Source organism: Cervus elaphus, chromosome 20 (assembly GCF_910594005.1).
Source record: "Cervus elaphus chromosome 20, mCerEla1.1, whole genome shotgun sequence".
NCBI classification, from domain to species: domain Eukaryota; kingdom Metazoa; phylum Chordata; class Mammalia; order Artiodactyla; family Cervidae; genus Cervus; species Cervus elaphus.
The window spans coordinates 116,034,353-116,049,990 of record NC_057834.1 but is presented as its reverse complement, the minus strand read 5'-3'; the positions used below and the strand labels follow the sequence as shown (position 1 = coordinate 116,049,990).

At 35.9% G+C, this 15,638-nt stretch overlaps 1 protein-coding gene across 4 annotated transcripts in view; it reads right to left on the bottom strand.

The window, feature by feature from the left end:
• FAF1 (Fas associated factor 1) overlaps positions 1-15,638 on the bottom strand; it is a 502,843-nt gene that overhangs the window by 117,904 nt on the left and 369,301 nt on the right. For all 4 annotated transcript variants that reach the window (XM_043876171.1, XM_043876168.1, XM_043876169.1 and 1 more), the window contains one exon: positions 15,128-15,282. In XM_043876171.1, coding sequence (XP_043732106.1) covers positions 15,128-15,282 — 155 coding nt within the window. The remainder of the gene's footprint in view (positions 1-15,127; positions 15,283-15,638) is intronic.

Below are 15,638 nucleotides of genomic sequence, written 5' to 3'. Positions count from 1 at the left end.
CTCTAGGCCAGAATACTGGAGTTGGTAGCCTTTCCCTTCTCCAGGGGATCTTCCCAACCCAGGGATCGAACCAGGGTCTCCTGCACTGCAGGTGGATTCTTTACCAACTGAGCTATCAGGGAAGCCCTAATCTCTCTGAGCCTTTGTTTTCTCACACATAAAGTGAAGGCAATAATATCTACTCTGGGAGTTGGTCTGTGGATTAATCAATATTACCTCTTTTTCCTCCCTATTATAAGCTTTAGAGTCAAAATGGGCTTTTCCTTTCTCTTCCCTTCCCCCCAAATTAAATATATAGCAAAATGGTTCCTAAAGTCAGTTATAACAGCACATCTTAGACTCATATCACTTGAACAAGAAGTCATACATACAATACAGTGCCAAGCACTGTATTAAAAGTTACAGTGCTAAAAAAAAAAAAAAAAAGAAGTTTCAGTGCTCTGTAACTTCTATGGAATCATCATAAAGTAAGATTATGCCCTACTCTAAGGTGGGGAATGAAGATATACATATTTTTTTCCATGTTATAGTCTATATTTTTTTCCTGCAAAATTTGGAGACTTTGTGATTTTATTATTACGTAAGATTCACTTAGCATTATTTTATAAAAATTTTTCAGAGTTGGTTGGCTTTTCTTGAGACCTTGATATTTATATACAATTTCCTTATGTATTTGAAAAGAACTATTATTCTAATGGATTAAAAAAATGTAGAAGAGCATCAGGAGAAGTCTTATACACAGGAGAAAAGTTTTTAAAAGATAAATGACCAACAGCACAGAGTATTAGCACTTTAGTCACTCATCAAAGCTTTCAAGTAAGAACTGATTACAACGCAGCACTCGACAAAGGCTCATTTGAGACAGCTGATGTTTGACAGAAAGTTGAACGGTCAGATTTACTACAAGGCTTTTTCTAAGCTCTATGCCTGTTATGAGTTAGATCATGAAAAGGAGTATTTCAGGGCCGTATTCACCTAAAGAATTACCATCTCTGAAAAAAAGACTTAACACAAAGCCCTCTGTTTTTACAGGGCATTAATATATGAAATATCTATTTAAAGTGATTCATCTTTCTACAATAGCAGAAAATAATTGCTTTTTATATTTTATTATATTTCCTAATGTTTCTCAAATTGAAAATCATGCAACAAAATTCTTCTTTGAATTCAGTGCCAGGAAATTTTGACACAAATGATTAGGCTACCTTTTATCAGACAATGAAAAATTTAAATGGTAAATCATAAACTCTAAGGCATAGTACCTGGCACATAAAATAAATATACACTGGATGGATAGATGAATGAGTGAGGATATGCCTATCACATTTCCTCTTTCTCTTTTAGCTGCCAGAACTGAATTCAGAACTGAATTCAATGCTTATGTACAAAACCTTGCTTGCACTTATTTTTTTAAAAAAATCAGTCAGTGTGATTGCCTCCAGCAGTGTTCAACTGCAAGGCATGGGCATAGAGAAGGTGAATAGTTTGGGTCAACAAATTGAGTGCAATGGAGGAAGACAGAGATGAAGGAGTTTCAAGTAGTACAAAGAAGTAATAATGATGAACCTTGAAATTTAAATAGGACAAGGAAGGAAATGAAGACTGGACACAGGAAAGGGTGGATGAGGTCAGGTGGTGGGGCTCAATAGACTGAAGGGCATAATGAGATAAAAACAAAATGAAACAACTTTAGCACTGGTGACACTTGAGGAGGTGAGTGGAATAGGATGTGTTCATCAGAGTCAGATGTTTGAAATAAAAATATATAAGGTGATACAGTTTCTATTGATGACCAGGATCTAAGTGTGGTAAACAAAGAGAAGAAAACATTTTTTCTCTAGTTGGACAAGTCTGGGAACTGAGAGAATTATCAAGAATAATAACAGGAGTGGAGACAATAAGAAGTTCAAGTATTGTTTACAAGTGATAAAATTTGGGAGAGTTAATAGAACCAAAGCTTCAGAAGATCTTGCCAATCAATTGCATTAGTAGAGAATGGTAGAAATCTGGTTTAATATCAATAACAACTCAGACCCAGTCCATTCTGGACCACCCCATACCTGAAAAACTGCTAGGGGATTTTAGTTGACTTCCTCAGTTCAATAAAAGCCAATAATAGAGTTATAGACTACAACTGAGCACAGCATCAGACAAATTTCCAGTGAAGTGTTATGCTCGATTCTGGGCCCCTTTAGAATGGGCTAGGTCTAGATACTCTATCATATGAGGAACACGGAAGAAATAAATATACTTAGTTGGAAAGGCAAGAAAAGTAAGGCAAACAAGACAGTTAGGGCTAAACAAATAAAAGACTACAATGCAGCAAAGAAGCTAGTCTTATTTCAGGTAATTCCAAGGCCAAAACTAGAACCCAAAGGGAGCAAGTTGCAGAAGCTCTCTATGGGAAAAAGTACTATTGCAAAAACCTCTGCCACTCAAAATCTTTTGAAGCTTTCATCTCTCTGTCCCTAGCAGGATTCATGTAGTAAAGTGAAAGTGAAAATGTTAGTAACTCAGGTCATGTCCAATTCTTTGCTAACTTATTTGGGGCCCACCAGGCTCCTCTGTCCATGGAATTCTCCAGGCAAGAATACTGGAGTGGGTTGCCATTTCCTTCACCAGGGAATCTTCCCAACCCAGGAATCAAACCCAGGTCTCCCACATAGGAGGCAGATTCTTTACCATTTGAGCCATCATGTAGAGACTGTAGTAATATCAGTTAGACATAACATAGGGGAAAATGCCTGCACGGTTGCAAACTGGATGTTAACTAAGAATGTTTCTAACCCCCAACTCTTTAAGATTTGGTGAATTTGGTGTTTATTTGTTCCCTAAGCAAAAGAGCATGTCTTATACTTCTCTTATACCTCCCACAGGTCTATGTACAGTTTTTGTACAATTTGTTGGTAATAATCCAGCCTGACAAGGTCAAGGGACAAGAAGTATGAGGCAGAAAAGCACAGGTAGATCTAGGATTTATATCTGGAACAACCATTTACATGACCTTGAGTAAGTCACAGAATCTGCGTCAAAATAGCTTCCTAACGTGTGAAATTGGACTTTACGATTGACCTTACAGAACTATAGTTAAGTGGGGGTAATGTACATATAGAGTGAGGACTAAGTAAGCTTATATATAATGGTGTTAGAGAAGACTCTTGAGAGTCCCGTGGACTGCAAAGAGATCAAACCAGTCAATCCTAAAGGAAATTAACCATAAATATTCATTGGAAGGACTGAGGCTGAAGCTGAAGCTCCAATCCTTTGGCCACCTGGTGCGAAAAGCTGACTCATTAGAAAAGACCCTGATGGTGGGAAAGACTGAAGGCAGGAGGAGAAGGGGACAACACAGGATGAGATGGTTGGATGGCATCACCAACTCAATGGGCATGAGTTTGAGCAAGTTTCGGGAGATGGTCCATGGGGTCACAAAGAGTCAGACATGACCGAGCAACTCAACAACATACACAGCATCTGACATGCAGTTGGGGCTTAATTAATGATTGCAATTGCTATGTGTGTGTGTGTGTGTGTGTGTGTGTTTTAAAGCAGTATTGATAATCTTGATCTTAGCACTGACACTCTGTCAGTAAGCAGAAGCTCCCATCACAAATGGCAAGAGTTTGAATGACAGTTCTAAGAGTAAGGAAGGTGCCTTTATTGGTAAAAGAGGTGGGAAATGGTTGTGGTTTCCTTAGCTAGACCCCACTAAGGTCACTCTGATTGCATCACAAGCTGGTAAGGGCAGTACGCTACAATCTACTTACAAATTTTATTAACATTCATTTTTAAAATGAAATCTTGCTTACCTCTCATTTTTCTATTGAGAATTGTGTGTTCACATCATCAGAAAGTCATAGAACTTTAGAGGTAAAAAGTTCAAATAGGGTCAGGTCCCCCACATTTTCACAGAAGAAAAAAAAAAAGGTATAAATATTATACCACCTGCCTAATAACCCCTTATTCCTCATAATCCCAGACTGAGTCTTATTCTTAATTTACCTACATTTTATGATTTATGTATGACTGTCTGCATAAACAGCGAGGAAACAGTTGTATTGAAAATCAGTCTTTTAAGAATAACAGCTAACATATTTAAATGTGAATAGGTTTTACTTTAAGAACTAATAAATAATAGTTGCATAGCTTTCATAATATCCAAATAATAAATTTTTGTTAAGTAACTTATTTGAGACAACCTTATTTGATACTGGGACTGGGACATAATTTCTCAGATTGAGACATAAAAGTCACAGTCTCTTTATTGTTCATATAAACTTGCCTCATTCTTTCCTTAGTTGAGATCTGTCGAGAAGTATGTTAAAGAGGACTTTCCTGGTGCTGATCACGTACTGAGGAAAGGAAAGATACATGAAAGGTGACAACTTATTAGGAGGATTTTAAAAATTGTTGTGGCTACAGGCTGAATCAGTCAACAACAGATAAATTAACAGATGGCTGTTTAAAAACCCATACAGTTAACTCTTTCTTTGTAAATATATAAAATTGATACTTCTCTCTATTATGATAATGCAACCAACCAAGTACAAAGATATAAATGTATGCTGAAGTAAAGGATACCAAACCTATTCCCTAAAAAACTACCTAAACATCTACAAAATAGGAGTTCACCTGATCCCTCAACTCCAGACAAGTAGTTATTTCCTCTTTCAATTTTTGGTGGTATGTTTGGCAGATTCAATCACTAAGATTATTGGGCACTAAAACCTCTTTTGAGCACCTATGTAGACTAAAAGGCAAATACTGGAAAAGTATCAAAGGAATCAGTTTCCATGGGTGGTTTTACATGGCTGACCTAATATGTTTCTTTTATAGTTTCTCTCAGCATTTTACTATCAGCATTTATGAAAGAGAGAAATATGCTACCAATTTAAATGGCATAGATGACATGATTAGTAAAAAATTCTTCAGAAACAACCACGAAAATAGAAATTATCAATACTGACGAAGCAATTAAGAAAAATCTCTTGAGATCTTATCAATTTCAGGAAAGAAGAAAAGCAAATGATATGAGGGGATATATTACTTTAAAAACATTTTATTTGGGGAATGTCATCATTTTAGAATTTGTTTCATTTAATAACTCAGGTTGAGTAATCTATATATATAAATTGAATCGAGTATCTCTGGTAGTCATATTTATTTGAACCTGTATTTCCTAAAATACAAAGATAACTAGCCATTGGAAGTGAATATTTGCACAAAACTATACATGGGAGTCACACAAGAGGTATGGATTTGGCAATACAGCACAAGGGGGTGAAGGCTTGGTATGAAGCTCAAACTTTATATATCTTGAGAATGCAACAATTCTTTTAATTCTATGACTCTCAAAATCAAGACCCCTACGATACTCAAAGCACAGAGTTTAGGAGAAAGACCAAGGAAACCGCCAATAGAGTAATAAGAAAAGTCTAGTGCATGAGGAAAATGGGATTTGATAAAAACTTAAATGTGCTTTCGGACTGCCATGTCAACAGTATCACCCTGCATTTTTCTTTTATAATAGTCTTCATGCAGACTGTGAAAACAGATAACTGTATCTGAGTTAAACACATATTTCTTGAATACTGTTAATTATTAATAGATGAATGTCAAGGAAGTAAAATTGTTTTTACACAAATGCTTGATTCAGATACAATGCACGCACCACCAGACAGTTATGACTGCAGTACTAGGTAGCAGTGTGGGAAGTATCCAAATCAGAGTTAAAAAAGCTTGTAAAGTGGTAATTTAAAGTTATATCAAAGAACACTTTTAAAAGGATAACTGTCTATTTTAGAAAGTAAAAAATGAATTGTGAACAGTTTAGCCATCATCTATATACAGGCTGGCTTCTTCTCAATTTTAAAAGGCCATCACCTTTTATCCTCTCCCTCTTTTCCTTCCTTTCAGTACTATTAGGAAACTATTTACAAGAGCACCCTTGGACAATGCTGAGCAGTAATTATGACTTGCTGACGAAGAGATATGAACAATTACTGAGCCCATTTTGAAACCCTACACTAATAAAGTCATTAGATGCTGCCCTTGCCATGATCCTTCTAAAAGCTTCTGAAGTTACAAGAACACACAGCATTGTTTGCAGGGACAATTGCTGCTGGCAGAATGCAAACCTTGAGTTAAACCATGCTGCAAATTGATCTTGACATTCTGTTAAGACCGCCACTAAAAATCAAAAGCAGAGGAGAAAAGGAGAAAATGAGTGGGTAGGATGTAATCATGGAACAGGAGGGGTTCCTCCTCACCTTCTCTCCTCCCTCTTCACAAAACAAACCAGGGAGAAAATGACAAACTCTCCTGGTGTTTTGGAACCTTTATTTTAAAGCATTAATTAAGCCTTGACCTGGGATGTTTAGGATGGCAATACATTTCCTTTCTAAGGATTTGGAAGGAAAATGTGTCACAAAGGAAATAAAGGAGTTTGGGGGAAATTATATGGAAATCTGGCATGAAGGCACTCTGGAAGTCTTAATACTCTGACCATAACATGCCCATCTGTTTTTATCAGCTACTTCTGCAGAATCCATATCTGCTCCTAGGGAAGCAGCTGGAAATTAACACTCCTTGTGTCTCCCAAGGAGACACCACACCTGGGCTATATTTGCTGGATTAAATGGAAGCATAGGGTTAGAGTAACATGGTCAGCTAGCTTCAGCCAGGCATGAACCAGCAAGCAGTTTGGAATTAAGGGTAAGCCACTGTGATATGGCTAATTACTGAGATGGAAAGAGCAGGCAGACAACCTACTGATAATAAGAGATTTAAGCCAATTAACTCTTGCCAAAGATTAAGTAATGTGGAAAACTATTACTTGAATATCAAGGCTAACAAGTACCTGTCAGCACAGCAGCGTAAGTCTACAGTGACCTGATATACTGCACCCAAGGGCATTAAGTTCAAAAGCTAACATTGATAGGCAACAGAATTGTCTGTGAACACTGGTACTAACTGTGTAATGCTACATATGTTACACGTAACCTGTGTAACCCAGGCTCTGTCAGTAATTCCTAGGGTTTCTATTTGCAGCTACTCTGAACACCACTTAGAAATAGTGTGCAATGCCCAGTTTAACACTTTGTGGCATATACACTGATGTGCCAAACATTTTCATCTCAGGAACTTACATATAAGCAGCTCATTCTTCAGCACTCATATATTGTTGATTACCCAGTTTGCACTATCCTAGTCAAATTCAATGTTTAAATTTTCTATAATGAGATAATCTAAAGCAGTATCTATACTGGACGTACTAAGACATTAGCCACGTGGGCCTATTCAGAACAAGTGATACCCATTAACCTACTTATTACTGGTTGGTATGGGTGGTTTATTGTGCCACACGTGTTACATGGCTTTCCCTGATGAAACAACTTCGGTCAAGAACCTGTAGTTCAACACCAAGGGCACTCATGTGTCAATGTCCCCACTATCAGTCCCAAATAGCTCTAACAGAGTTTTTTCTATAGTTCTATATATATTTAATTATGATGGTGCCCAGATGGACCTTTGCCTAGCTTCTTGACATACTGTACCATGAAGCAAGTCCACCATTCTTATATATCCAATGGGCATATTTATTTTAATCAACGTCACTACCAAAGCAGAAGGTTCAGAGTACCATCCCAAAGGCCCTATTTGAGAGACTAATTGCTTTAGAGGTATCACAGAGATTTGGTGAGTCTGGGGGAGAAAATTTGGAACCAATGGATAAACTCATCTTGGTTAGAATTCAATCCTCTTTCCAGATGGCCAGTGGGTGCCAGGGGCACACGAGCTGAGGCCATGACAGCCTGGGGTACTAATGTTAGCAGAAGATGAGGTACCCCTTCTAGTTATTTTTAGTTCATTCTGCAAGAAGACTTTTGAAGGCTTTTATTATTCCTATTAACGGCTGTTGGGAAAAATCATACAATTAGAGGGACCTGGTAGCATTTCCAATGATATTTCCACTATCCAAGGTGATCTCTCTTATTCATTATGTTTCAAAAATCCTATTAGATTATTGGTTTAATCTATCAATATAACACTTATATTTTAAAAGGTACTTTAATACATTGACATTACAGACATTACAGCTCCCTTGGGAAGCTGACAACCTAACAGGGAGACAGACAATAAACATTGCATATAATGAATGCCATCAATACAAGTTAGCACAGTGATACTATGGCAGTATACAGAATGTGCATTTTTCCCCAGACTGAGGCAAGGGAAGAATGGGAGTGGATGCAAGGCTTCCTAGAAGTGATATGTGTTCTGAATTTCAAGAAATTATTCTCTCATAGACCATCCACTCACTATATTATGCTAAAAATATTTTTGCTGTTTATGTTTATTAGTTAAATCCATGGTTGTTTACATGTTACAAGTCCAAAGGGGTCCTGATCTCTGCTCACTGTCTGTCTATAAGCATATGCCAATCCCAGCATGAATTACTGACAAAACAACTTCTTGAGATCTGTCTACCCTGATTGGTTGGCCTTAATTTCAATTTGGTTCATACCACACAGGATTACATTAGCTGGCCAACTCCTATTTTCTCTCTCCTCCACAGTTCAGATAGGTAATTATGAAGTTTAAAGTACCAATATCCTTTTGTAAGAATAGCAAGTATCTGCAACTCAATAAAGAATGCTGCTAATATTAAAAAATCTCTGAAGAGAAAGAGTGAAAATCTATTATCACCTTCTGTGTGCCATCTCCTTCAAGTCCTTCCCTGGCTCACTCAGGTAGAGTGACTTAGTATGAATTTCATCTATACTCCCAAGGCACCCTGTATATATTTCATATTACATATTAGCTCTTATGTCAGTCTTACCTACTAGACTATGAGTGTTTTAAGCATTAGCACTGTGTCTTTTTCAACTTATCATCCTCAGTGCATAGCACTGATCTTGGTTCATATTAAACATTCAGTAAGTGTTTGAAAAGTGAAAATGTTAATCGCTCAGTCATGTTAGACTCTTTGTGACCCCCTGAACTGTAGCGTATAGCCATTTCCTTCTCCAGGGAATCTTTCTGACTCAGGATCGAACCTGGGTCTCCTGCACTGCTAGCAGATTCTTTAAAACATCTGAGCCACCAGGGAAGCAATAAATGTTTAATGAGTGAATAAACATGGAGGAATATATACCTTTCTTAAGATATCTTAGCCACTTCCATTGGTTTACAAGATCTCTTTGTTTACTATTATCTATTTGGTTTTAGCTTTTTCTTTACAGTTATATCCTACTGTTTTTTTTTTTTTAAATTTATTTATTTATTTTTTTTGTCATACATTGCTATGAATCAGCCATAGATTTACACGTATTCCCCATCCCGATCCCCCCTCCCACCTCCCTCTCCACCCGATTCCTCTGGGTCCTCCCAGTGCACCAGGCCCGAGCACTTGTCTCATGCATCCCACCTGGGCTGGTGATCTGTTTCACCATAAATAGTATACATGCTGTTCTTTTGAAATATCCCACCCTCACATTCTCCCACAGAGTTCAAAAGTCTGTTCTGTATTTCTGTGTCTCTTTTTCCATTTTGTATATAGGGTTATCGTTACCATCTTTCTAAATTCCATATATATGTGTTAGTATGCTGTAATGTTCTTTATCTTTCTGGCTTACTTCACTCTGTATAAGGGGCTCCAGTTTCATCCATCTCATTAGGACTGATTCAAATGAATTCTTTCTAACGGCTGAGTAATATTCCATGGTGTATATGTACCACAGCTTCCTTATCCATTCATCTGCTGATGGGCATCTAGGTTGCTTCCATGTCCTGGCTATTATAAACAGTGCTGCGATGAATATTGGGGTGCACGTGTCTCTTTCAGATCTGGTTTCCTCAGTGTGTATGCCCAGAAGTGGGATTGCTGGGTCATATGGCAGTTCTATTTCCAGTTTTTTAAGAAATCTCCACACTGTTTTCCATAGTGGCTGTACTAGTTTGCATTCCCACCAACAGTGTAAGAGGGTTCCCTTTTCTCCACACCCTCTCCAGCATTTATTGCTTGTAGACTTTTGGATAGCAGCCATCCTGACTGGCGTGTAATGGTACCTCATTGTGGTTTTGATTTGCATTTCTCTAATAATGAGTGATGTTGAGCATCTTTTCATGTGTTTGTTAGCCATCTGTATGTCTTCTTTGGAGAAATGTCTGTTTAGTTCTTTGGCCCATTTTTTGATTGGGTCATTTATTTTTCTGGGATTGAGCTGCAGCAGTTGCTTGTATATTTTTGAGATTAATCCTTTGTCTGTTGCTTTGTTTGCTATTCTTTTCTCCCAATCTGAGGGCTGTCTTTTCACCTTACTTATAGTTTCCTTTGTTGTGCAAAAGCTTTTAAGTTTCATTAGGTCCCATTTGTTTATTTTTGCTTTTATTTCCAATATTCTGGGAGGTGGGTCATAGAGGATCTTGCTGTGATTTATGTCGGAGAGGGTTTTGCCTATGTTCTCCTCTAGGAGTTTTATAGTTTCTGGTCTTACATTTAGATCTTTAATCCATTTTGAGTTTATTTTTGTGTATGGTGTTAGAAAGTGTTCTAGTTTCATTCTTTTACAAGTGGTTGACCAGTTATCCCAGCACCACTTGTTAAAGAGGTTGTCTTTTTTCCATTGTATATCCTTGCCTCCTTTGTCAAAGATAAGGTGTCCATAGGTCCGTGGATTTATCTCTGGGCTTTCTATTCTGTTCCATTGATCTATATTTCTGTCTTTGTGCCAGTACCATACTGTCTTGATGACTGTGGCTTTGTAGTAGAGTCTGAAGTCAGGCAGGTTGATTCCTCCAGTTCCATTCTTCTTTCTCAAGATTACTTTGGCTATTCGAGGTTTTTTGTATTTCCATACAAATTGTGAAATTCTTTGGTCTAGTTCTGTGAAAAATACCGTTGGTAACTTGATAGGGATTGCATTGAATCTATAGATTGCTTTTTTTTAGAGAAGAGCTAACACCTATCTTACTCAAACTCTTCCAGAAAATTGCAGATGAAGGTAAGCTTCCAAACTCATTCTATGAGGCCACCATCACCCTAATTCCAAAACCAGACAAAGATGCCACACAAAAAAGAAAACTACAGGCCAATATCACTGATGAACATAGATGCAAAAATCCTTAACAAAATTCTAGCAAACAGAATCCAACAACATATTAAAAAAATCATACACCATGACCAAGTGGGCTTTATCCCAGGAATGCAAGGATTCTTTAATATCTGCAAATCAATCAATGTAATATACCACATTAACAAATTGAAAGATAAAAACCATATGATTATCTCAATAGATGCAGAGAAAGCCTTTGACAAAATTCAACACTCATTTATGATTAAAACTCTCCAAAAAGCAGGAATAGAAGGAACATACCTCAACATAATAAAAGCTATATATGACAAACCCACAGCAAGCATCACCCTCAATGGTGAAAAATTGAAGGCATTTCCCCTGAAATCAGGAACAAGACAAGGGTGCCCACTCTCACCACTACTATTCAACATAGTGTTGGAAGTTTTGGCCACAGCAATCAGAGCAGAAAAAGAAGTAAAAGGAATCCAGATAGGAAAAGAAGAAGTGAAACTCTCACTGTCTGCAGATGACATGATCCTCTACATAGAAAACCCTAAAGACTCTTCCAGAAAATTACTAGAGCTAATCAATGAATATAGTAAAGTTGCAGGATATAAAATTAACACACAGAAATCCCTTGCATTCCTATATACTAACAATGAAAAAACAGAAAGAGAAATTAAGGAAACAATACCATTCACCATTGCAACAAAAAGAATAAAATACTTAGGAGTATATCTACCTAAAGAAACAAAAGACCTATACATAGAAAACTATAAAACACTGATGAAAGAAATCAAAGAGGACACAAACAGATGGAGAAACATACCGTATTCATGGATTGGAAGAATCAATATTGTCAAAATGGCTATTCTACCTACTGTTTTTTATCAGGATCATTGTTTTACTGGATATTTGGGAAATTATATCCTCTAGAACCTCTCAAGACTAACAAGGGCTTTCTGCCTACTGCTTTAAGAAAAAATGGCTCTGAAATGCAACTATACCTGGCAACCAGTAAGACTATACAGAATTTTCTAAGAAAGAAACTTCCATTTAGACATACAATACTGAAATTAAAAGCAACATTCTTAAGTGGAATTAAATGAATACATTCATTTGTCAAACTCTTATTGAGTTTCTTCCGCAGAATTTTGTGAAGTGCTTTGTTTAATGAGACAAAAAAAGGCCTTCCAGAAGATCATGATTTAGTGAGGGAGAAAAAAGGCAAGTAATCACTACTGTTAAAGTTTGATGTTTTAGTTAATATTTGGACTGTTCCATGATCAATCGAGAAGTTATTCTAATCCATTATACAGATATAGATTGGATAACTTAAGTATTCAGTTTAGAAAGTTACTAGAATCATTTTGGAAGGGGGAAATCCAAACCATCTATATCTTCAGTGGTGTATATCTGTGACATTCTATAGAAATCTGTTTCTTATTTATCCTAGTTTGTTACTGAAATCAGGCATTCTGGATTGTTAGCAAAACCAGGATATCTAACTTATAATATCAATTTACATTCATATTCTTGTAACTTAACCAAAGCATTCACTTAGTTCAATATCCTTCACTTAAAACAGAAGAGATTCACAGTAAATTATGGAGGACTAATGTTTCTGTAGGTTTAATCCAAGTATTTCTTAAGCAAAAATAAAACAGTTTGGCAAGTCCTTTCCTGTCCTGGGCATCAGTGTCCCCAGCTATCACATCAGAGGACGGTCTCATAGAACCACCAAGAAAGCATCCAGACCAAACAGCTTATAGACATCCTGGAGATGGAAACTCAATTAGATAATTTTATTTAGATGAATCTATGGTAGATGGTAAGAAAACTGTGGCTAAAGTCAAACTCTTTTGGGGGGGCAATACATCAGTCTATGTAATTCTCTTATAATTTTGTATATCAAAAGGAAATCTACTTTTACTCTTTATTAGGAACATTCCATTCCAGCAAATTTTCATCTTGTCTTCGTAGAATGTGAATTTTACCATAGACCTTAACTGTAAAAATGAGCAGCTGTGCACAAACAGTAGCAACATAATTTTACTTATTACTTTATAGAGATAAATGTAATACCTTAACATAGTATTTAATTTGTAATATGGATAGAATTTGACTTTGAATAAGGATGCCAAATATTTTAAATCCCAGAAATTATGTTCTTTTTTCCCCATTGCCTTGTTTCTTGTTCCTATAAATGTTTATTAAATTCCTAGATGTTTCTATTTAGTCTTTAATATCATTTCTTTTTATTTTCATAACAGTAACTTAATAATGAGATGCCACATAAATGTAGATTGAAATATCCTATCATACTTCATAGTTGGTCTTGCAACTCCTTGAGAAAGAGTTCTAAAACCTTAAACAAGGCCTTTATTTTGTGTTCTAAAAAAGTGTCATAAGGAGTTAACAGGACACAGCTGTACTGGCTCTTTCTAATAAGCAGCTTCTGTGGCTTTGGTCACCACAGGTGTCTCTGTAACCTGCAAACTCTTATTACTAGTGTATCAAAGTTGTGCTACTTAACAGACTTCTTTAGTAAAACATAACAAAGCAATTACATGGCTGTTGATTGCCAGTCATAAAAAAAACCCTCAAACACTGCTTTTCAAAAGAAACTACACTGCAATTTTTTGTCATTGTAAAATAAAAGGAACTAAGGAATTAAATGGAGGATAGAACAAAATAACAGCAGGTAGCCTGCTGAACTTAGCCACTACAGATGGTTTAGAAATAGTGTTTCCTTCTCCATCAAGTTGTGGATAAAAGGAAAGGAGGAGATTCCTTACTGCCAGTGAATGGCAAGAGATTTAGCCAAGTCTCCAGTCTATGTATTTTGCCTCATGAAAGACCTTCGATGCTGCATTTTTATCTGTTTTTGGCACTGCTTTTCATCACCTTTAACTGAGTGTGAATAATAACCTGATTTAATTTAAACAAATACAGGTGCTAAAGGTTCTTTATTTATGTATAACAGGGAATATTTCCAAGGCAGAACGAAGTCATCCTATGAAAATTCCTAACCATTTACTTAAAGAAATGAAGTATTAGATGAAGAAATTGCTTCAACATTCTTTTGCTTCACTTTTAAGGGAAGAATCATCTTTCTTTTCAGATTCAGATTACATAAGACAAAGTCTGAATGATGAGCAAAAATTCAGTGAGCCATAAAATAATAAAAAGACAAATCAGATGATTTCCAATTGTTCTACAGTCATTTAAATCATGTACCTACAATAGGATTGCCTTGAAATGAATTAATTTAATCTTCCTGTTCATAAATCAGCAGGCTGTGATTATGATTGTGTTAACACCACCCAAAGTTGCATCACAGGATGTTATGGCCACATGTGTAATTAAACAAGATGAAATATATTTCAGATGGTAAACTCAAATAGGCAAAATATGAAGAATTATTCATTACTTACAGATGTTATGATTAACAAATTAAGTAAATTTATCCTGACAGCTAGGAAAGGGAATTTTTTTTTTTCTACTGAGAATATGGATGTATTGCTGGCTGTGTGCAAAAGAATGTGTGCAATAAAGCGATTACATCAATTAGCATATGCTAGAGTTAAGCTATTACCAACTCCACTGGACTGGTCCAGAATGTCCTGCCTTCATCACTGGAATTATTAAGAATGTAACCTTACTAGTAGGATTATATATTAGATTTTCCTTGTCTTTTCTGAATATTATTAGAAACAGATTTTAATGTTCAACAACATATTAGAACATTAGAATATCAGTACAAAGAAATGTATTTTATTAATGCAAAAAGACATGAACAATGTATTTTGGTTTTGGTTTTTGGGTTATTCCTGAATTTAAGAAATCTTTTATTAGTTAAAGTATTTTTTTACAACTGTAAATAACTGCATACATTAACTACAACAAACAGTTTTTATCTAATTAAATGTAATAATAGAAAACTTAAGCTGAGGATGAAAATGTTTATGATGATAAGAAATCAAATACAATGATGACTTAAAAAAAAAATAAAAGCCCAACTTATAACTTATGAACAACAGTATTACCTTGCTCTGTTGGCATCCTTTGTCAGATCCCAAGCCCAGGTTATAAAATTTTGACTCAGATAAGAGACAATAGATTCAGCACAAAGCATTTGTGAGCAGAACACGTTGGTTAATACACTTTCATCATGGTGGAGGTAGATAGCAAGAAGCTTTCTCTGAAAAGAGGAGAAAAGATTGATAAATTAAAATATCCACTAATGTAACATTTCTTGAATTTTGAAAGGCACAATCAGTCAATACAAACAACAAAGACAAAAATTAAATGCTATTCCCTAAGAGTATCTGACACCTGGAGCTCCTAAAGCATCTACTAATATGAATACATTTTGCTTCGGATGATTATACTCTTGTCTTACAGACTGCTGTCATAGATTCCTGTTAACATGTGCAAGCCTATCTCAAGCATGAATCAAAATAGGATTGCATTTTCTTTAAAGGAAATGTAATTACAATTCTTCATATTTAGTACATACTATATACATAAAGGGAAAATTAATTCTGAGCTATTCAA